Source organism: Falco biarmicus, chromosome 4 (assembly GCF_023638135.1).
Source record: "Falco biarmicus isolate bFalBia1 chromosome 4, bFalBia1.pri, whole genome shotgun sequence".
In the NCBI taxonomy this organism is placed as follows: domain Eukaryota; kingdom Metazoa; phylum Chordata; class Aves; order Falconiformes; family Falconidae; genus Falco; species Falco biarmicus.
The window spans coordinates 68,516,922-68,537,482 of NC_079291.1; the positions used below are offsets into that span (position 1 = coordinate 68,516,922).

At 66.3% G+C, this 20,561-nt stretch overlaps 3 protein-coding genes across 5 annotated transcripts; all 3 read right to left on the reverse strand.

The window, feature by feature from the left end:
* Nucleotides 1-506: 506 nt before the first annotated feature.
* Nucleotides 507-8,632, reverse strand: OCLN (occludin). Its single transcript, XM_056337368.1, is given in 10 exon segments — nt 507-1,113; nt 1,238-1,279; nt 1,836-2,007; nt 2,080-2,268; nt 2,380-2,427; nt 2,429-2,544; nt 4,836-4,994; nt 6,123-6,840; nt 7,224-7,269; nt 8,555-8,632. Coding segments are annotated over 8 exon segments (1,527 nt in total). The 5' UTR covers nt 6,822-6,840; nt 7,224-7,269; nt 8,555-8,632; the 3' UTR covers nt 507-1,011.
* Nucleotides 8,633-8,970: 338 nt separating this feature from the next.
* Nucleotides 8,971-11,895, reverse strand: OCEL1 (occludin/ELL domain containing 1). 3 transcript variants are annotated; one of them, XM_056337422.1, is made up of 5 exons: nt 11,812-11,895; nt 11,102-11,229; nt 10,399-10,562; nt 10,070-10,235; nt 8,971-9,766 (listed from the first exon to the last, which is right to left on the reverse strand). In XM_056337422.1, exons 1-5 carry the CDS (start codon nt 11,822-11,824, stop codon nt 9,443-9,445), a joined length of 795 nt encoding a protein of 264 aa, XP_056193397.1. In that variant the 5' UTR covers nt 11,825-11,895; the 3' UTR covers nt 8,971-9,442. The 3 variants fall into 3 exon arrangements, with proteins under 3 accessions (XP_056193397.1, XP_056193398.1, XP_056193396.1); XM_056337423.1 differs by having other exon boundaries at nt 8,971-9,485; nt 10,399-10,748; XM_056337421.1 differs by having other exon boundaries at nt 10,399-10,748.
* A 1,254-nt stretch (nt 11,896-13,149) lies between these two features.
* KCNN1 (potassium calcium-activated channel subfamily N member 1) lies at nt 13,150-18,246 on the reverse strand. The gene is given in 10 exon segments (XM_056337367.1): nt 13,150-13,513; nt 13,606-13,675; nt 14,388-14,515; nt 14,613-14,723; nt 14,810-14,951; nt 17,156-17,574; nt 17,668-17,763; nt 17,840-17,854; nt 17,856-18,197; nt 18,199-18,246. Coding segments are annotated over 10 exon segments (1,617 nt in total). The 5' UTR covers nt 18,220-18,246; the 3' UTR covers nt 13,150-13,240.
* Between the last annotated feature and the right edge of the window lie 2,315 nt (nt 18,247-20,561).

The following is a 20,561-nucleotide window of genomic DNA, read 5'->3' on the forward strand; positions in this document are numbered from 1 at the left end:
TGCCACTCCAGGTCTTCAACACAGGGGTCCCATGGGAATAAATCCTGTTGCCTGCAGTCTTCTGGGGAAGAAGCGGATCAGCGGCATGGTGGGACACCAGAGCCAGCACAGAGGTTTGTACTTGACCTTTGGGAGCAAAGCAGGGGGGCTTTGGGGGTCCCCCCCATCAGGATGGGGCTGGGAGTGGGGTGCTGTGTTTGCCCTGTGTGGCTGGGCAGCATCAGTGGTTGGACCCAGGCAGGTCTGGTGGATCCCAGTGTGGGGTCTAGGGAGGGTGGGGGCTGCCCTGGGGACCACAGCCGCTCCCCACAGCACATGCAGGGTAGGGGGCACAGGATCCGTGCAGCATCATGGGGATGTCAGCTCCACAGGGACTGGGAAGCACCACAGCCATGCCAGGGCCACCATGCAGGGGGACAACCCTGGGGACAGCCCCAGGTCCAGCCTGGGCCACCCACCCGCCAGAGGTACTGCTCCCAGCATGGCCCCTTTCACACCGGCACAAGTTTAAAATCAATAGTTACAGTTTATTTATTACAAAAAAAAAAAAATAATACACAGTTTCAGCCAGTTCCTTATAAAATACCTCCCCTGCCCAGGGCTGCTCCCCAAAGGGCAGCCCTGGGGGCTCAGGGGATGCAGGGCTCTGCCCCCCCAAGTGCCCGGCCGAGGGATGCTCTGCCCCATCCAGCCACGTTCTGGTACCCCAACCCCAGCAGAGGCAGTTGGGGGCTGCAGACCCTCCCCAAACATATTTACAGCAGCAGGAAGGGATCCATGGCCCCCAGTGCGCAGGATGGGGACAGTGGGGGACAGGGGGGTTCCCTCCAGCAGCCTCCTCCCGCCCCTTGCCCTTGGCACTGACAGTGCGGAGTGGCTTTCAATGGTGGGCTCAGGTTTTTTAATACAAACAAACAAAGGTACAAAATGCACCAAAGTCTTTGGAAAGGGTGGGTGGGGAGCGGGGAGCCCCTCGTGCCCATCCCGCCGTGGTGGTCGGGGCAGCACAGGCTACCCCCGCACTTTGTCGTAGTCGCTCACCATCCGCTTGATGTGGAACAGTTTGTTGCGCAGGGTTTTGGTCTCCAGCTTCTTCGTCTGGTAGTTCGGGCTCTGAAAGGCAGCACAGGACCGGCCTCAGCTGCGGGGGCTGTGGGGAGGGCACTGCACTTTCCGACCTCCCCCCCAGCTGCATTGCACCAAGCCAGCCCTGCTTCAGATGGGACCCCAGACTCACCCGCTTCAGGTCCTTCAGCCTGTTGTACTCCTCGGCGACATCCTGCGAAGGAGATGGGCAGGAGCGGGGGTCACAACTAGCTGGCACCACGGCCTGGAGCCACAAGGGTGGGCACCCCACTGGGACAAGTCCCTGATACCCTGCAGCATCCCTGACACCCTGCAGCATCCATCCCAGGTGCTCCACAGCATCCATCCCTGATGCCCTGCAGCATCCCAGATGCCCCGCAGCACTCCGGTGATCCCATTGCATCCATCCCCAATGCCCCACAGCATCCCAGATCCTCACAAGCACCCATCCCCAATGCCCCGCAGCATCCCAGATCCTCACAAGCATACATCCCCAAGGTCCCACAGCATCCTGGTGACCCCACAGCATCCATCCCCAAGGCCCCACAGCATCCCAGATCCCCACGGCATCCATCCCCAAGGCCCCACAGCATCCTGGTGACCCCACAGCATCCATCCCCAAGGCTCCACAGCATCCCATTTCCCCACAGCATCTGTCCCCAATGTGCCACAGCATCCCAGTGACCCCACAGCATCCATCCCCAAGGCCTCACATCATCTGGTGACCCCACGGCTCCCAGAGCCCTAACCTGGTACTGGGGACTGTCCTCAGAGATGCTGTCAAGCTGTTTGCTGAGCTGGTTGAGGCGGTCATTGATGTTGTCCATCTCGGCACAGAGCTGCTTGTAGCGCTTCAGGTCCGTGTCGAACTCCTGCTTGTACTTCTGGCGGGTGCTGTCTGAGGTGATGGGGGGGTACAGGCTGTGGGAGAGGGGCAAGGTCAGGCCCCAGATGGCCAGTGATGGTGGGGAGCTCCCAGGGGTCCCCCCTCACCTGCCCCACTGGTCCTGGTCCCGCTCGTCACCAGACTCCACGGCTGTGGTGTAGTCTGTCTCATACTGCGACTCGTCCAGCTCAGGGTTGCGCCGGCGCCGGCGCCCACGGCGGGCAGGGGGCTTGGTGGGCTGCTCCCGCACCTTCTCCTCTGCCGGGCTGGGGCTGGCCGCCCGGTCCGGCTGGTCCCTGCATGGGACACAGGGGACATCAGCCAGCTCAGCACAGGGGGGGCAGATACCCAAGGTGTCGGTGTCGGCCCCCCCCAAGCCCTTCCAACTGCCCTGCCCGGCCACTCACCCCCGGCTGCTGTAGGTCCCGGAGGGGTAGTACCCGTTCTGGGGGGGGGTAGCTGTAGGAGGGGGGGCTGTAGGGCGGCGCAGTGATGGGGCTCGTTGGCTTCTCCGAGTAGGCGAGCGTGGCCGTCTCGTCCTGCACACTGGCCCCATCTGCCACATTCTTCACCTGGAACAGGGAGAAGGGCTCAGCCACGTGCCTGGGCGGTGGGGACACTCACCCCTCCTTGAGCAGGGCACAGACCATGGCAGCCGGCACACCAGGATGCGGGTCTCCATCCATGCGGCCAGAGAAACGCCCTCCCCACCCCTGGGGGCCTCTTGCCCGTGGTCCCAGCAGGGGGGTGAGCCCCGGCACAGCTGCAGTGGGGTGCCCCACACGGCTACGGGGGGCAAGGGATGGGGGGACCCCTCACGGGTGGGCAGAGCAGCACTTGGGGAGGGGGGATGCTTCAAGACATGCCCCAAAGAAGGACCCACAGACCCCAGTGCCGCAGCAGGGGGGTCCCATTGGGAGACAAGCACAGATGGACACACAGCTCGGGGTGGGGGTCCTGGCACCCAGCTCTGCACTCCCAGGGTGACACCCCCCCAGGCTTTGCCAGGGGCTGCATACTCACCCCATCCAGCCTCGCCCGCCCCCCCTGGACCCTCGCTGCTGCCCCAGCATAGCCAGGGCTCCTCAAGGAGGACATGGGGCATCCGTCTGTCCCTCCCCCCCCTTCCTTCCTGGCCTTTGTGGGTTGTTTGTGCGGAAGCCGGTCCCTGGCCCTGGGGACCTCAGCCCACGAAGCCACTTCCTCCAGCTCTTAACGAAGACATGGTTAACTGGGGGCTGCTCCCAGCCCCACTTCGCCGAAGAGGGCCACCAGCACGGGGACAGCCATGTCTCTGTGCCATGCCAGGACGCGGTGGCTCACGCGGTGGCTCACGCCCGCTCGAAGGTCACCCGTTTATCTCAGTCCCGACCATAAACAGGGACCGAGATGTCCCAGGAGGGTTTCACACCCCCCCACTGCTGCATCCCCACCCAGTGGCACCCAGCAGAGCAGAGACCCCCGAGGGGCAGGTGAAGGGCAGCCAGGGGTGCATGAGGTCCTGCCCCCACTCACCAGCCCGGCCCCCAGGAGGCCAGGAAATGCTTTGTAAGGGAGGGACTTTTAAAAATAAATAAACCAGAACAAAGGTATTTCTGCAAAATGAAAAATAAATATTAGACCTACAGGCAGAGCGAGGCATGGGGAGCAGAGCCCAGCTTTCTGGGGCCAGGGAGCAACTTGTGGTGCTCGACTCCAGGTTTGCCTTGAAAGTTTGGGATAAACGTGATGAACATCCTCACTCCCAGCCCCGGTGGGAAGCCCGGTGCCCGAGAACCCGGGGCTGCCCCGGTCTCACCGGGCTGGGGACAGGGATGCAGCCCCCTGCCCACACAATGGCCCATTGCCACCCATCACGGCAGCACCCCAAGAGCTGTGCTCTGGGGCAGGGGTGGATTTCAAAGGCTCCTTCCCATGGGATGATGCAGGCTTCCCGCACCCTCCCCAGGCACCGGCACCTGCAGAGACACCAGCTCAGGGAGCTGCAGGGCGAGGACAGGATGGGGCACGTCCTGGCGCACAGCGGGGCCAGGCTGGGACCGGCACCCTCCCCGGGACCACGCTGCAGCAGGGGGCTCCCCAGCACCCCCCACCCAAGGGACACCGGTGCATCTGAAGCCCAGTCAGTGCTGGTTTGGTGGCTGCAAAGCCCCCAGCCTCCTCCACAGCAGCGAGGTGGCACAGCCCCGTGAAGTCCGGTTAATCATTGCCGAGACTGAAACCAAACCGTGTCAACGGGCAGCGTCTCATGGCCGGCGTCCCTGCGCATGGGGGTGAGCAACAGGGAAGGGACCCAGAGCCCTGGGTGCTGTGCTCCTGGCACCCAGCCCATCAGCTCCCACCCTGTTTGTCTTTCAGGGAGTTTGAGACCAGCTCGCCCAGCCCGGCAACCCGTGCAAAGCCTCGCTGTGCCAGGGAACGGTGCCGACTGGGAAAAAACACAGTGCCGAAACGGGGTGACAGGGAGGGACCCGGTGAGCACTGGGCACAGCATCGCACCGGTGGTGATAATGCCGCAACCCAGGAGCTGCCTGCTGCGGCGTGCAAACACACCGGGACCAGGCACCCGTATGGCACAAGCCAGGCACAAAGAGGCTCCTGGCACAAAGCCCTGGGGCCAGGCTGGTAGAGGGGAATGGCATGGCTCGGCACAGCCCCGGTGCCAGGGGGAGCCCCGGGGTCCCCACGCAGCCCCTGTGCTCACCCCGGTACATCCCAACCCCGCACTGCCTCGGGCGCAGCCAGCCCCGCTGATAGAGGGTAGGCGGGGAGGATGCTCAGGGGAAGGGGGGCGGGGGGGGAGACACAGACCCCCCGCAGCCCCGGGTACCCACCAGCACCCCCAGCTCATGCTCAGACTCACCCACTCCTCCACATTCGGACCCTCCTGGACCACCGGCACCTTGTCCCAGTAAATATTTGGTTTCCCATACTTCCAGATCTTGCTCCGTGTCTTGTGAGCGAAGAAGCAGATGAGGCAGAGCAGAATGACGATGAGGAACCCGCAGACGATGGCCACAGCCTGGAGGGGCAGAGGGAGGGTGCTCTCAGGGTGGGGGTCCTTGCAGGGCTGTGAAGACCCCTTCCCAGGGGTCCAGGTACCCTGCACCTCCCCGAGCTGAGTGGGAATTGCTCCCCTCATCCCAAAATCCTCCCTATGTCAGACCCCCACACGGTGGGATGGAGCCCAGCAGAGGTCTGAGAGTTTTGGGGGCCAGCTCAAGCAACGGTGAGGGGGGGCTGATTTTCCCATGGGGAGACGAAAGGTTTGGGGCCTGGGGAGCAGCCGGGAGCTGGCACCCTCCAGCACCTTGGCACAGCACCCCGAGCCCGCTGCTGGCTCGGCCACAGGCCAGCTTCCACCCCACGCAGCTGTGTCCCTGCCCCGATGGTTTCCCATGAGCTGGATCCCTGCAGCCATGCTGGAATGGGGCAGGTGAGGACGGATTAGGCCATGCTTGGCCTCTGCATGGAGCAGGAGCAGCGCAGGTGTGCGGCTCCCCCTGCTCAGGGTGCAGGAATGTGGCACGGCCAGCCTGACCGGCTGGGAACCGGCAGCACCAGTCCCAGCCCATGTGCCACGCAGGATCCCCGCTGGCCCCAGCCGAAACCAGGGCTGGTGAACTTTGTTTTGAGGGCTCTGGCTGCCCCACTGACCCGCTGGGCTCCCCAGCCAGGCTGGCAGCACCATGGGTTCTGGCAGAGAGCTGGCACCCAGCTGGCAACCTGACCCCGCACCCATCCTGGCACTCACAGCCCACCCTGCCCCAACCTTGTTCAAATACTTTTATGACCGGGGAGACCAAAGTACCAGATACCGGGTCTGCACCGGGACAACAGACCATCCCCTCCCTGAAACTCCACAGCGCTGGCAGCCAGCTTGCCCCAGTTCCTCCTGCTGCCCCAGCAAACAGCTGGGCTGAGATTCAGCTGGGATCCAGCCACCCCCTGCCACCCCACAGCAATCAGAACCACCAAAACCATTAAAGATGGAGGGAAAACCCCAGGGACGTGGCACTGCGCACCCATCCCGAGGGCAGGACACATGCTGCCCTTGCTCAGCATCACGTTTGAAGCAGGGCAAAAGGTTTGTGTTGCCAGTTTGGGTCAAAGAGGGGGTGTCTGTCCAGAGCTGGGGGTGCACCCTCACCTCCTGGGGGTCCACGGTGCAGTAGTGGTAGAGGTACTGGTTCAGGTAGGTGCTGCCGCTGTAGACCTGGCTGCACATGGTCAGCAAGGGGTTGTAGTAGTAGCTGCCGGTCATCTGCGCCTGGGGATTGACGCCCACGATGTAGACGATGGAAGCGATGAGCATGACGATGGCCAGCACGGCGCAGACCACGATGACCACCAGGTAGAAGCGCCGGGAGCGGGAGCTGCTCGATTTGGTGATGCTGGCAACGAAGAGCCCCAGCTGGGCCAGGAAGCAGAGCACAGCCATGGCGATCATGAAGCCGTTGGCCGCCCGCGGGTTGGTGACCCCACCATAGTAGCCCCCGTAACCGTAGCCATAGTTCAACCCACTGCCATAGTAGCCAGAACCGTAGAAGCCCCCCAGCCCGTTGCCATAAGCCCCCCCAAAGCCATAGCCATACTCCCAGGCCAGGGTGGAGGCCACGCAGGCGAAGATGGCGATGCAGAGCAGGATGACCATGGCCTCCAGGATCCTCACCACGCCGGGTGGCGAGGTCCACTTGTAGAAGTGCTGCGGCACGTCCTCAATGTAATAAGAGCCCGGTGGGGGCGAGCGGGCACCATAGTCGTAGCCATAATCACCCGTGGGTGGACCGTAGCCTGTGGGGGGGCCATAGCCCATGGGGGGGCCATCGTAGGACTTCTTGCTGAACATGGTGGCGGTGGCGGAGAGCCTGGTGGGGAGAGGGATGGAGCCGTCAGAGCTGGTTGCGCACCAGGAGGTGCCAGCACCGGCGCTGCGGCTCTGCGAGATGCAGCTCCCGGGTTTCTACATCTCCGCACGCCTGGCAGGGACTTTGGTCCCCTGTCCCCAGCCCAATGACACCGTCAACAACCACCTGCCCGTGCCACCAGAGCCACCGCTGCTGATGGGGAAACTGAGGCACAGGGAGGAGAAGTGAGTCACGGCGCATCTGCCAGGGCGCACCCCAGCCCTGCCCCACGCATGAGACCCGGCCACACCGGCCCCCCGCTCCCCCCGGGCCCACCCAACCACCAGGCATCACCTGAATGAATTGGATTGTTTAAATTCTAATTAAAACTGAAAAGCTCTTACCCAAGGCTGGCGCTAACCCTGAAGGCTTCTCCGTAAGCAGATCTGGCTGGATTTAAAAAAAAAAATTTAAAAAAAATACAGGACCCATTAGCAACAACGCAGTGAAAAGTACCAAATCAGTTTTAAAAAACTGGGTTTTTTTCAAAGTTGATGTAGGGCCGGCCCCGTGCAGAGACCCCCCCCTGGCCCAAAGACCCCCACTGCAGCACAGGGAGCAGAGCAAGGGAAACCTGAACCCTGTGGGAAACCCAACCCAGGCACCTGCTCCGGCAGTGCCAGGGCTCAGCATGCAGGATCAGGCCCCTGGGCTGGGGGCGCGGGGGGTGGCAGCCCTTGACCCCCAGCAAGTGTGGGCAGCAGGGGTCTGGGGTGCAGCTGTGGTCCCAGAGGTGCCCCGGGGGTCCCCCTGGGTGCCCAAACCAACACACACACACTTCAGGGGATCCCACCCCCCATAAACCCCCAAACCCACCCGCCCCAGTCGGATTAAGTCCCGGGGCCGCGGCCTGACCCCCCCGTCCCACCGGGGACCCCCACGCATGCTGCCACCGGGGCACGGCAGCAGCAGGGACGGGCTCCCGGAGCGATAACCCCAGGGCACCCCGAGGAGGACACGGGGCCGGGGGCTTCGGGGGTCCTTCCCGCGCTGCGGGGGCACCGGGCGGGCAGAGCGACCCCGGCCCCGCTCCCCCCCGCCTCCCGCCTTCCACCCGCCGGGGCTGCGGCGCCGGGAGCCCCGGTGCACTGAGGAGCCCGGTACCGGCGGGGGAACTCGGTGGGACCACGTGTGCCGACCCTTGTACCGGGAGGGACCCCAGTGGGGAACCCGATGCCGGTGGGGGAGCTCGGTGGGGAGCCCGGTGCCGACCCCGGTGCTGGTGGGGAGCCTGGTGCCGTTACCGGTAGGGGAGCTCGGTGGGGAGCCCGGTGCCGACCCCGGTGCTGGTGGGCAGCCTGGTGCCGGTACCGGTAGGGGAGCTCGGTGAGGAGCCCGGTGCCGACCCCGGTGCTGGTGGGGAGCCTAGTGCCGGTACCGGTAGGGACCCCGGTGGGGAGCCTGGTGCCGTAGGGAGCTCGGTGCTAGTAGGGAGCCTGGTGGGGACCCCGGTGCCGGTAGGAAGCCCAGTGCCGGTGGGGAGCCCGGTACCGATGGGGAGCTCGGTGCCGGTGGGGAGCCCGGCGCCGGTGGGACCCCAGTGCGCGCAGGGGCGGCGGGGCAGGACGGACCCCCCGTGCGCGGCGGGGAGCGGGGCCCCCCGGTGCCCCCTCCGGTACCGCTCGCCTGCTCTCCCCCCGGTGCCGGGGGTCCCGCCTGCCGCGGAGCCACTCACCTGCCCGCGCCTCCGCCTCTTTGTTCACCTTAAAATGGCAGCCGGGACCGGCGGCGCGGCGGCGGCGGCGCTGCTGGAGACCGGCCCCGGTTTCCGCCTCCGGGGAGGGGAGGGGAGGGGTGGGATGGGGAGGGGGGAGCCCCGGGGGCCGCTTCCAGAGCCGCACCCCCGGCCCGGCGCCCCGGTGAGATAAGGAGGGGTCCGAAACGGGGCGGGGGGCACCCCCGGCTGGGACCCCGCAGGGCTTTGGGGGCGGGGGTCTGCTCACCCCCTCCCATCCCCGCTTTGTTTTCTTGGGGGCAGGAGGGTCCCATGGGTGCTGGGGTGGGGCGCGTTTGCCGGCAGCCAGCTGCTGTGGGTGCCCCAGGATGCCCATTAAGACATCCCCACCACCCCCCCAAAAAGAAGAAAGAAAAGAAATTATTACAATGTTTTATTTACACCGATTCTGGCCACTACTGCAGCTGCACCTGCTGCCCCGGGGTGGGGGGGTCCCTAGTTCACAGGAGGTGAGGGGCACAGCCAGGGCCTGGCCCCCCCGTGGGAACAGGGAGCATGCCCCCCCAGAGCCCCCCAACCTCCCTGGGGAGCCCGGGGTCACAAGGGTCCCTGGGGCACCCAGAGGACCCCAAAACCAGCAGCGCGAAGAGCCTAGGGCTTTGCTCTCCACGCCCGAGTGGGTGCAATGGCTGGGTGGGCACTGGGTGCACCTTGCAGCACTGCCACCCCCTCCCCACCCCTGGGGTCCCCCCCGGGGTGCCCCCCCCCGGGGTCACCGTCCCATGGCGTCGGTGCCAGCTGGTGCGCAGGCTCAGAAGAAGACAGCGTCGTGGCGGGCGTCACGATCGTACTCCTGGATCCGCGCCTTGATGTGCGTCAGCTTCTGCTTCAGGTATTCGCAGCGCTGCTGCTTTTCCAGGAAGGCTGAATCCTGCTGGTCGGATGGTGCTCAGCCAGGAGGAAACCTGCCATGGCACTGGGGTCCTGTGGTGCCCTCCCTGGGGACCCCCCCCCCCCCGCCAAGCACTGGGGAAGAGGGAGAGGTGCGATGGGGAGACCATGGGCTTGCAGCCTCCCCAGCATGGGGAGCAGATGCTGAGCACTTCCCCTGCTCACCCTCCTCTTCCTCACACAGGTGTGGGCCACCCCACTGCTGTCCTGCGGGGTGGAAAGACACGTCCTGGAGCCCTGGGGAGGGGGGTCAGCCCGGCCCTAATGAGGCAGCCAGAGCTGATGAGCCTGGGGGGACTCAGGGTGGGCAGCCAGCCTTCCCCCAGTGCCGCCACAAAAACCTCACCCAGGGCGTAGCCACGAAATGCCGCCACTCATCAATTTTCCAGCAGCTGCCAGGTGCGTTGGAGCATCACTCATACCACCTGGGTGTCCACGTCCCCCCACCCACTGCAGACCCCCCAGCCCCAGCCCCAGGCCCAGCAGAGACCGGCCAACTCATCGCACCCAACGCTGCCCACAAGACACATGGTGCCCACAGCCGGCACCCACCGAGGGACCCACCGTCGTGCTCGTGGTGCGCGGCTGGGCCATCGCCGCCTCTGGCCCCCCGAGCTGCCAGCGCGCGGTGCGGACCTCCCCGAGCAGCTCCGTGTACTCTGCCCGCTGGTCCTGGAAGACGCCCTTGTAGCCCTCCCGCTGCCGGGGGCTCCGGATCGCCGGGTACTTTCTGTGCCACCACGAAGCCACAAGGCTCAGAGTGTGGGAGGGGGAGCCCAGGCGCTGCCTGCACACGCTGGCAGGCAGGACTCCCTCGGGTGGCTGTCACAGGTCCCTGGGGCTCCAGGACACCCTGTCCCGTGGCTGTCCCCATCCCCACAGGAGGCACTTACACCACGTAGTCTGGGACAGCACGTGGCCGGGGTGCCAGCCCTGGGGGAACAGACATGAGCCCCAGCTTCTCCCGCTTCTCAGCAGGGCGGACCCTCGCCAGGGGTCTCCCTGGTGGCACCACTTCATCCTCGAAGGTGACATGCCTGGCTCGGGCTGGCAGAGGCTTCAGGACACAAGGGAGGGGTGTGAGGCTGCATGGCCACCATACCAGAGGGCACGGGGGACACACCACTGAGGCTGTCCTCACTCCCGGTGACAACGGGACCCCTGGGGACCTCCCAGTGCTTCCAGGCCACCTCATGCCTCCACATCTGGAGAAACAGCTGGCTGCCGGCCAGGCAGAGCAGTGCTGTGAGGAAGATGAAGATGAGAGTGGCTGCCAGCACCCTGGCCAGGTGGGAGCTGCTGGCAAGGAGGGGGCCGTGGCACAGCCCCCCAGGGTGACAGCACTGACATATGCCACTGCCAGGTAGAGGAGACACATGAGCCCGTTGAGATCTGGTGGGGCTGGGGGTGGGCAGGAGGATGCTGTGGTCACCAGTAGTGGCCCCCAGCCCCACAGGGATGGCAGTGAGCAGCCAGGTCAGGGTGGCTGCCCCCAGCCCCTCCAGGCCCCCAGTAGCCCCAACCAGGACTTCATGGAGAAGAAGTGGTGCCAAACCTTCAGCCCAGCCTGCAGCACCCCTGCACCCAGCTCCATACCCAGCAGCCCCGGCTCCCCGGTGGGGTGCGTGGGCTTGGCCATCGGCTCCCAGCGCCTTTGGGGTGATGGGAGTCCCCTGGGTCCATCCGGTGGCTGCTTCGCTTCCCCGCCTCTGGGCTGAGCCCCACTGGAGGAGAAGCCCCGAGATGAGAAGGGCTGGGAGCAAACCCCACGGCGAGCTCACATGGGTCACCAGCCCTTTTCACGTGCCTCAGTTTCCCCCACGGGGCACACTTGCCTGGCCCTGAGCCACCTCCCCTCCCCACAGCTCGCTTGGGGTTTACAAGCAGCATCTGACACTGGGACCCAGCGGTGAGCTCCAACCATGCCCAGGGGATGTCACCTCCTGTGAGCTCTCCCCGGTGCGCAAACCAGGGCTGCCACCCCATCCCAGTCCCCCACAGCCGGGGCTGGAAATGCCTGTGGGTGAGTGGGAAAGCACCCGCCAGTGCTCCCAGCACCCAAGCTGGGCAGGAGCAGGGACCCACTAGAGCCTCCAGGCAGGAGGAGGGGAAGGGTCCCCACTGCATTGTTGCCGGCCGATCCCCGCCTGCCCCCCCCCCCCCCCAAGGACCCCACGGTTGCTGCTGGGCTCCTGTCCAGCAGCCCAGTCCCACTGTGTCACCCCCCTGGCTCCACATCCCCACCCCCCCAATCCCTACCCCAGGACAGCATCTGGCGCCCCAAGCCCCCCCTCCCCCACTGTTACCTGCCCGTCTCATGGTGGGACGTGGGCCTGGGGCTCCCCGCAATGTCCCTCGGCCACTGCGACGTCCCTTGGCCACCACCCGCCAGCGACAGGCACCAGCGGTTAAACATTAACAGCAATGTGCCACCCCGAAGCGTGGCCACGGGGCCCTGTGTGGGCAGGGGCCAGATCCTGCCCACCCTCCTCCAGCCTTCCCGGTGCCCACCGAGGGCCTCATCCTGCACCCACCTTCTGCTGAGTCCCAGCATCAGGCCCCCGATTTGGCTTTGCAGTGGGCTGGGCAGCACCGACACCCTGCGGCTGTGCACGGGGAGCCTGGGTACCCCAGCATGGCCAGGGATGCTCTGAGCCCAGCCCCATCACCCCCGCCCCCAAGCCACTGCAGGGACCCCCCCCCACCTGCCCCCAGTGCCAGCAAGTGGGGGGCTGCAAGCTCCCAGTGCACCCCCGGGGTGGGGCTGGAGCCCTCATGCCAGCCCCATCCCCCTCCTGCAGTGTTTCCAGGATGGGGGGAGCTTCCGTCGCAGCCAGGGAAGCTGCAGAGCTCCCCCCACTTCCAAGCCCCCCCCCCCCATGCCCCCCCTCCCACCGGGCAGGGGTCCCGCTGCCGCGAGCAGAGAGTGACGCATCCAGTTCAGCCTCCTTTAATACGCGCCTCAGCCCCCCGCTCCCGGGGCCCCCCCACCGAGGGTCCTGGCTGGGGAGCACGACTGGCCCCCGGGGGGGTCTGGGGGTCCCAGCAGAGGGTCTTTGCCCACCCCGCTGGCAGGGGGCTGGGCTGAATATTGCATCCAGGAATCTCACAGCACTTTACAATGGTCGGTATCATTGTGTGTCCCCCCCCCCCCGCTCCCCCCCCCCCTCCCCCATTTTACAGATGGGGGAAACTGAGGCACAGAGAGGTGACATGACTTGGCCAAGGTCACTTCGTGGCAGAGCCAGGAACAGAGCCCCCTGACCCCCCAAAATCCTCAACCCCCGGGGCTCAGCCCTGCTCTCAACCACGGGGGTCTGCCCCCTCCTCCGCGCCTTCCAGGCAAGACCCCAGGTGTCCCCCCACCCTGTCCCTAACCTCCACCCACACACACCCGGGGGGGAAGCCCCCAAAAACCCCCCTCCCAATGCTCAGGGCTCTTGGCTTCTCCTCCCCTACCCCTTCTCCCCCCCCTCAGCTCCATCCCCCTCAGGGCTGCTCTATCCCCCTTGGTGCAGTGGCTGCTGCATCCCCCCCCTCTAAAAAGCCCTCCTGGAGGCCAGGGCTCACCCCCCGCCCGGCCAGGGGGGGCACGGGGCGGCTCGGGGAGGGCTCCAGCCTCACGCCAGCACAGTGAACGCAGGAAATTTATACAGGGCTTTACAGAACAAAGCTACTGAAATCAGCCACACGATGGCCAGACATAAGAGGGGTCCCGGCCCCCCCCCACCCCCATCACCCGCTGTCCGAGGAGGTGGGGGGGGCGGTGGAAGGGGACCTGGGGGGTCGGGTGGGGGTGCAAGGGGCCGTGGCGGAGCAGAGGCGGGGGGTCCAGCTCCCCAGGAGCTCACGCTGCTGCTGCCCCAGGGCTTGGCTGACCAGCCCCGGCAGCGCCAGCAGGCTCAGCCCCAGCGCCTCCATCTTGCTCTCCAGGGCACCCAGACGCTTCTCCAGATCCTCATTACGTTCCTGCAGCTCCGAGACCATGTCGTACATGATGTTCTGGGTCTGACAGGTAGGGGACACAGCGGGGCAGGGGGCTCAGCACCAGGAGCCCCCCTGCAGTGGGGTCCCCTGGATCCCATCCCAGCATCGCTCACCTTTGCCAGGTCCACCAGTGTGTTGGCCTGGTCATTCAGCTTCCGCTGCTCCATCTTCACGCTCCTCAACCTGCAGAGACACGGGGGAGCAGGGTCAGGGTCAGCCATACCCCCAGGCAGCACCCCCAGCACCCCAGCATGCAGGCCCCCTACCCCACAAGCACAGCCTCTGCCCCTCCATCCTTGCCCCGGACAGCCCCAGGGGGGTTGCGCCCCCGTGTTTCCTCCCCCCACAGTTTTGCAGCAACAAGCCCATGCAAACGGGAGCAGGTGGAGGAGAGGAGCAGCCCCGTGGGGCAACTTACTTCTGAGCTCTGCAGGGACAGGGCAGAACAGAGACAAAACACAACAGCAGGTTTAATACCACCACGAAGAGCGCAGGGAGATGACAGCAGCCGCAGCACGGCCATCCCGCCCCCCCCCCCCAGTTTCCTCCCCCAAGCTGGGTGCCCCTTGGTTGTCCCCCCAAAGCACGAGGTGCCAAGGGGCTCGCAGCCCCCAGCCCTGCTCCCCAGTGCGGGTGAAGCCGGATGGCACACATGGTCACATCAAGCCTCCTCAATCCAGCACCCCTGGGGAAACCCCAGCATCGTCGAGGTCCCCCACCCACCAGGAGAGCAGCCCCGCAGTGGGGACAGGGACAGGGGACAGGGACCACCTGGCTCCCAACCCAGGGGTCCAAGCAGCACGGGCGCAGAAAGGGAGGGAGCCCCCAGCTCTCGTTCCGGAGCCACGATGGGAAAAACCTCCTCGTAGGAAGCAGGTAAAGGTTTGGCACTTACTGATGGATGGCTTGGAGGAACTTACGCTGGTGTTTCCGAACTTTGGCATGGTCGATCTTCTTCACCAGCTTGGTGTGTTTGTAGATGAGCCACGTTTCCCTGAGTACGTTGGCAGCAGCATTTTTCACCTGGAAGCAACCAGGGTCACGGATGAAGATGGCTGGTCCAGCGCCCGGCAATGCTGTGCCTGATGGGGCTGGGGGGACATCACCAGGGGGGTCTTACCCGCTTTGTTAGCTGCGTATCCATCATGAAGTTGTGCACGTGTTTCTCTGCTTTGGTGAGCTCTAGCTTTCTGGCAACAACAGCGACAACCAGAGCAGTGCAGCCAGCACCCTGCGGGCAGAAAGCCCCGGGGTGAGGGCAGTGGGGGGGCACAGGAGTCATGTCCCCCCCGGCCTGTCCCCCTTGCCGGCGCTCACCATGATGCCAGTGAGCAGACACACGCCCTTCCCGCAGTAGGTGTGCGGCACCATGTCCCCGTAGCCGATGGAGAGGAAGGTGATGGAGATCAGCCACATCGCTCCCAAGAAGTTGCTGGTCACCTCCTGCTTGTCATGGTACCTGCCCAGGGCCGAGCGGAGCTGATGTCACCGCACAGTCCCGGTCCCACCACGTGCCCCTCGTGGCACCACCAGCTTTGCCACGTGGTTTTTAGCTACTTTCCCATCCGGTGGCTGCAGCCAGGAGGGTCCCCAAGCTCCCAACCACATCACTGGCACATGGGGCCCCAAAGCAGCTGGGGACACCCTGGGGACACTTTGGGGACACCAGGTATGGGCACTCCAGACACAGGTGCCAGGAAGGAGGAAAGCTCCGGGGGTGGCTGCAGCCCCCAGGAGCAGTGCTGGCTCGGGGGGGCTGGATGAGGATACCGAGGCGCAGAGCAGCAGCCCCCATCCTCCTGAAGCTCCCCCAGACCTCTCTAAGCACAGGACGTGGGTGTCACTGCGTGACCCCCCCCCAGGAGAAGGGATACCCCCCCTCTGCAAAGCAGGGGATGGCTGCACAGACCCAGCCAGAGCAAACACCCCGCAAGCCCCTGGAGGGGCCACCTTGGCAAGCTGCCCCCCGAGCAAGGCTACAAAGGGCCCTGAGGCCACTACGGGTGTCACTGGGGGCGGGGGGAAGCAGGGGACACTGCGCTTTGAGATTTCATGGCCAGTGCCGATGCCACGAATGCAGATGGCTGTGCCCCTCACCCCCTCCCCAAGGGACCCCCAGACATGGCCCCCGCTGCTTGCGGGGACGAGCCTGGGGATGAGCAGTGGAGCCCAGCGCTGGGTGCAGTGGCCAAGCCGGGCAGCGGGTCGGGGGCATGCAGGGAGCAGCAGGGAGCTGGGCAAACCGGGTGCTGGGAGGGAGAAGAGGGAAGGAAGGAGCAAGCTGGGGTGAACTCAAGCGTGCGGTGAGGAATTTAGGATTGCTGCGTCCCTGCCCCCGGCCCCCCCGGCCCCCCGGGCACAGGCACAGCCATCGGCTTGGGCTTGGAACCTCAGTCGGCACTGAGGGATGCAGCAGGGCAATGCTGGGGGGCACCGGCACCCCACGGGGGGCTGGCAGTGAGGGCTGAGCTCGTCCCCAAAGGGCTGGCAGCCTGAGGACGTCACCCCCTGGCGATGCTCCCCCGGACAGGGGGGGCTGCAGTGCTCCCCGCTTCCCTCCGTCCTGCTGGGGAGCACCTGGGACTCCAACACACCCAGACTGTGCACGTCAAGGAGGGGAAACACCGAGCGCCAGCAACAGCCAGAGCCGAGCAAAAGCCCTTTGGAGACTCAGCCGAAGCCTCCGGTTAGGAACAAGGATCCAGCAGCTCCTTCCTGGCTGCTCTGGCTCAGCTCTGCTCCTTGCCAGGGTTTCCCCCTCCCCCCCGGGGCCACCCCAGGACCTGCAGCGATTCCTGCAGCAAGCCCACCCCTCCAAAAGCCCCCCAAGAGCCCTGGCAGAAGGACCTGTGCTCTGCCCCACCCCCGCATGCTGCGATGGGACCCCCGGCTCGTGTCTGCAGCTGTGCTGGGCACCACAGCCACCCTGGCTGGGTGGCACAGGGGGAACAGAAAGCAGCTGCTGAGGTTCCAAGTGGAAAAGGGCTCAGGCCCCTTTCCGTGTCCACGGCCTTTTTGCACCCCCCCGGACCCCCAGCCTTGACACCCCCCCCACCCGCTGGCTGCAGCTAATCCTAAATTCTGGGTAGCACAAGCCTGGGGGCGGGGGACGTCCCGTGCAGGACGCGCTGTCGGTCCCTGGGGTGACTCACAGTTTGTCCCTGCAAGCAGCAGAGCGGTCAGGGAGGGAAAACAAGAGCCGTTAATGCGAGTCCCACAGGAGCGGCCGAGAAGGGGCAGGGCACCGGCGCGGGCATCCCAGCCCCGGCATCCTGGTGGGTGCAGCCAAGGAGCATGGGCCACATCCTGCTCGAGGGCTTGGTCCCCTCTGCAAGACCCCCAGCTCCTCCTAGCTGGAGCAGCCGGCAGAGAGGGGGGGTCCTGCTGCATCCCAGGCAGGGCACAGAGGGGCTTGGGAGAGCTCTAGAGACAGCCTGGGGGTCCGCCCGTCCCAGCCTTGCCTTGGCAAGCGGGTTTGGTTTGGCAAAACCATTGCGGCCACCAGCCGGGGCATAAGGGTCCTGCCAGGGAGGCTCTGCCTGGAGAGCAGGGGCCTCTTCTCCAAGAAGCCTCTTCTCTCCCCAAAGCCGCCTCGGGGGCTGCACCGTGCGTCCTCAGCTGCACCCCAGCCCGAGAGCCCCATCAGGGAGCGCCCCCCCGTACCTCTCGCAGACGCGGACCGTCCAGGCAGCGATGATCCAGGAGGAGATGCTGAACACCAGGAGGACAGTGCCAGGGCAGATGGTCATGAGGGTCTTCATGACAAAGCGGGTGTTGAAGTTGATCTTGTTGAGGGCACCGATGCTGCGGGAGGAGGCGTCGGTGAAGAGCTTGCTGTGCAGCAGCATGACGCGCCCGATCAGGTACAGCCGCAGGAACATGGGGATGGAGAGGATGATGTCCACATCAGCATCGGCCACCGAGGCGGCATAGGTGAAGGCCAACCGTGCCGTCCAGGTGAAGAGGTACTGGCCAGGGATGGGGTGGATGGCGCAGACGATCAACTCCAGGGCGATGAAGAAGATGCGCTCGTAGGTCATGGCGATGCGCCAGTCGTCAGCGCCGTTATCCACCATGAAGAGCTGCCAGGGGGGAGGAAGAGGAGGGGGGGGTGGGCGGTGGGATCCCCAGGGTGGCGTGGCCCTGGTGAGCCCCCACTAGTGGGTGCCCCTCACCTGGATCTCTCTGGCGTGGTACATGACGATGAGCCCCAGGAGGATGATGGTCGAGAGGCTGATAAGGCATTTCAGTGCAAACGAATACGATGACTCCTGTGAGAGGGGCAGGCAGTGTCAGCCCGGGCAGGCCCCCCACTACCCCCAGCCGCCCACCCACCACACCCTCTACCTTGGTGTAGACCCCCCCAGGACAGCTCCGTCTCTGTGACCATCACCACGATGCCGAACATCCCAAAGATGAGGGCGTAATCGCTGAGGCGCTTCCGCTTCTCAAAAAGGGCTCGCCGGTGCCCCAGCTTGTACCCAATGTTCTGGTTCCGCCGGGGTCCTCGGCCCCGCTCCTCAGCCGCATCCTGCGCCGGGGCCGCCGCGGTGCCAGGATCCGAACCCCCGGCCTGCTCTGGCCGTGAGACCACCACCTCGAGGCCAGGGGAATGGCGGGGCCGCAGTGGCTGGGTCTCCCCCTCCAGCGGGTGCAGGGTGCGGGCAGAGGCGCTCAGGGGGCCCCGGGGCCGTGCCACCCCCCCCATTGTACCGGCAGCCGCTCATGGCTCTGGCGGGGAGGGGGCCGGGCGATCCCGCATGGCTCAGCGGCGCGGGGGCGACCTGCGGGAGAGGGGACGGCGTCGGATGGGGGGGTCCTGGGGGGGGGGGTCCCCGGGATCAGCATCCTCATCCCACCCGGCACCAGGCGACACTTCCTGGGGCACGTGGTGCCCATGTGCCGGCCTCGACGGTGGCAGGGGGGCTGCACCCTGCCCACGGAGGGGGGGGGGCTGCACCCTGCCCACGGGGGACGTTTCCTGCCCACGGGGGAAGCCGTGTACCCTGCCGGGGGTCGGTGCCACCGCAGCGCGGTCGCCCCCCCCCATAGCAGCCCCGCCGGGGCAGGGTGGGGGACACAGCGAGGGCAGGAGGGGTCCGTCCCCACGGTGCTCCCGGTTCCCGGTGCCAACCCCTGCCCGCGGCCCCCGGAACGGCTCCGGTAACGAGCCGCAGCTGCGCGTCCCCGCCGCCCTGCGACCTCCCCGCTGTGCCCGGGGCTCCCGGTACCGGCGTGCCCGGTGGGCTCGGCTCGGCTCGACCCCGCCCCCGGCCCCTGCCCGCTACCTGCCGCCGGGCCGGGACGGGCCGGGGCCGCGCCGCCGCCGCCGCTGCCGCCGCCGCAGCCCGGCTCGGTCCCGGGGGCGCGCGGCGGCGGGACCGGAGCGCCCGGGGGCGGGGCGGGGGCGGACCGAGATGCCTCATTGGCGGGCACCGTCCCCGCCCCCCCGTGACGAGCGTCACGCCACGCCCACGCCACGCCCCCCGCGCTGACCCCGCCCCCGGGCCCACAGCCACCCCCCCCCCCATGCGCTCCCTGACATCCCTGAGCCCCTAGAGCCCCTCCTGTCCCCGCACCCCCCCGGCCCCGCCCCGGCCCCACCGCTCCCTCACCCCCCGGCACCCCCCTCGCACCGCCGGCCGTGCACCCCCCCTGTACCCCCTACACCCCCATGCACCCTTTTGTACCCCCATGCACCCCATCCCCCCCCATCCCCCATCACACCCCAGCACACACACTTCCACCCCCGCAGTAACACGCCCAGCACCCCCCATGCACCCACCACCCCCCCCCAGCTTCCAGCCTCACTGAACAGCTCCTCTGCCCCCAAACCCCATCAGCCCCCCTGCATCCCCCACACCCCCAGTGCACCCTCTCCATCCTCCCCACGCACCCCAAGTACGCTGCCTCCAGCATCCTCAGCACATCCCCTCTGTCACTCCCCCCCCAGCACCCCCATGATTCCCCTGACACCAGCAGCCCTGCCCACCCCAGCCCCATGTACCCCCCTACCTGCTCGGGCTCCCCAGGGCCGGCCGAGGGGGGCCTCGGGGCATTAGGGGCTGTGGGGCCGGGGCTTTGCGTGGCGGGGGTCTGGGGGGCCGGGTGCCATGGGCTTCCCTCCACGCCTGGCCATAGAGGAGATGTGGCATTAGCAGCGTCCCCAAACCCCCCTGGCCACAGTACTAGTGACCCCCAGAGCAACTGCACCCAGCCGAGGGTCCTGCCCTGGCCCCACCACTCAGGGGGTCACCCTGTCCCGTGTCACCCCGTGCACCCCCCACCTGCAGTAGCAGGGCTGTGGGCAGGGGGGCTGCTGTGCCACACTGAGCCCAAGGCCCCCCCCCCCAGCAGCCAGGGTGGGCGAGCGGGGATTCGGCAAGCAGAGCCGCATTTTCCAGCTGTGGGTTTGTCACCAGGCTGTGGGGTACAGGGACTGCAGGGCTGGAGTGGCACCAGGGGTCCGTGGGCTGAGCCCCCGGCCCTGCACCCTCCTGCTGCGTGGCCAGGGCTGAGCTGCAATGGGGGAGGCACCAGCCCAGGCAGTTCCCTTGGCCCCACTGCACGGGTGGCCCCGCAGAGCCAGCACAGCTCCCCCCACCAGCACAAGCAGCCACATCACACAGGGGGTCTCACAGCAGAAAGCACAGATCCCACTGCAGAAACAGCCCCATTGCAGCCAACACAGACCCCCAGCACCAATGGCCCCATTGCACCAACAGCCCCGTTGCATGAGAGGCTGCACTGCACAAACAGCCCCATTGCAGCAAGCATGGGCCCCTGGTACCAACAGCCCCATTGCATGAGGGACTGCATTGCCCAGCCGGTCCTGTTGCACCAGCACAGACCCCCAGCACCAACAGCCCCATTGCATAAACAGTCCTGTTGTATGTGGGGTTGCACTGCGTGAACAGCTCCGCTGCAGCCAGCGTGGACCCCTGGCACCAACAGCTCCATTGCACAAATGGCCCCATTGCACAAACAGCCCCGTTGCACAAGGGGCTGCACTGCACGAACAGCCCCGCTGCAGCCAGTGCAGACCCCCAGCACCAATGGCCCCATTGCA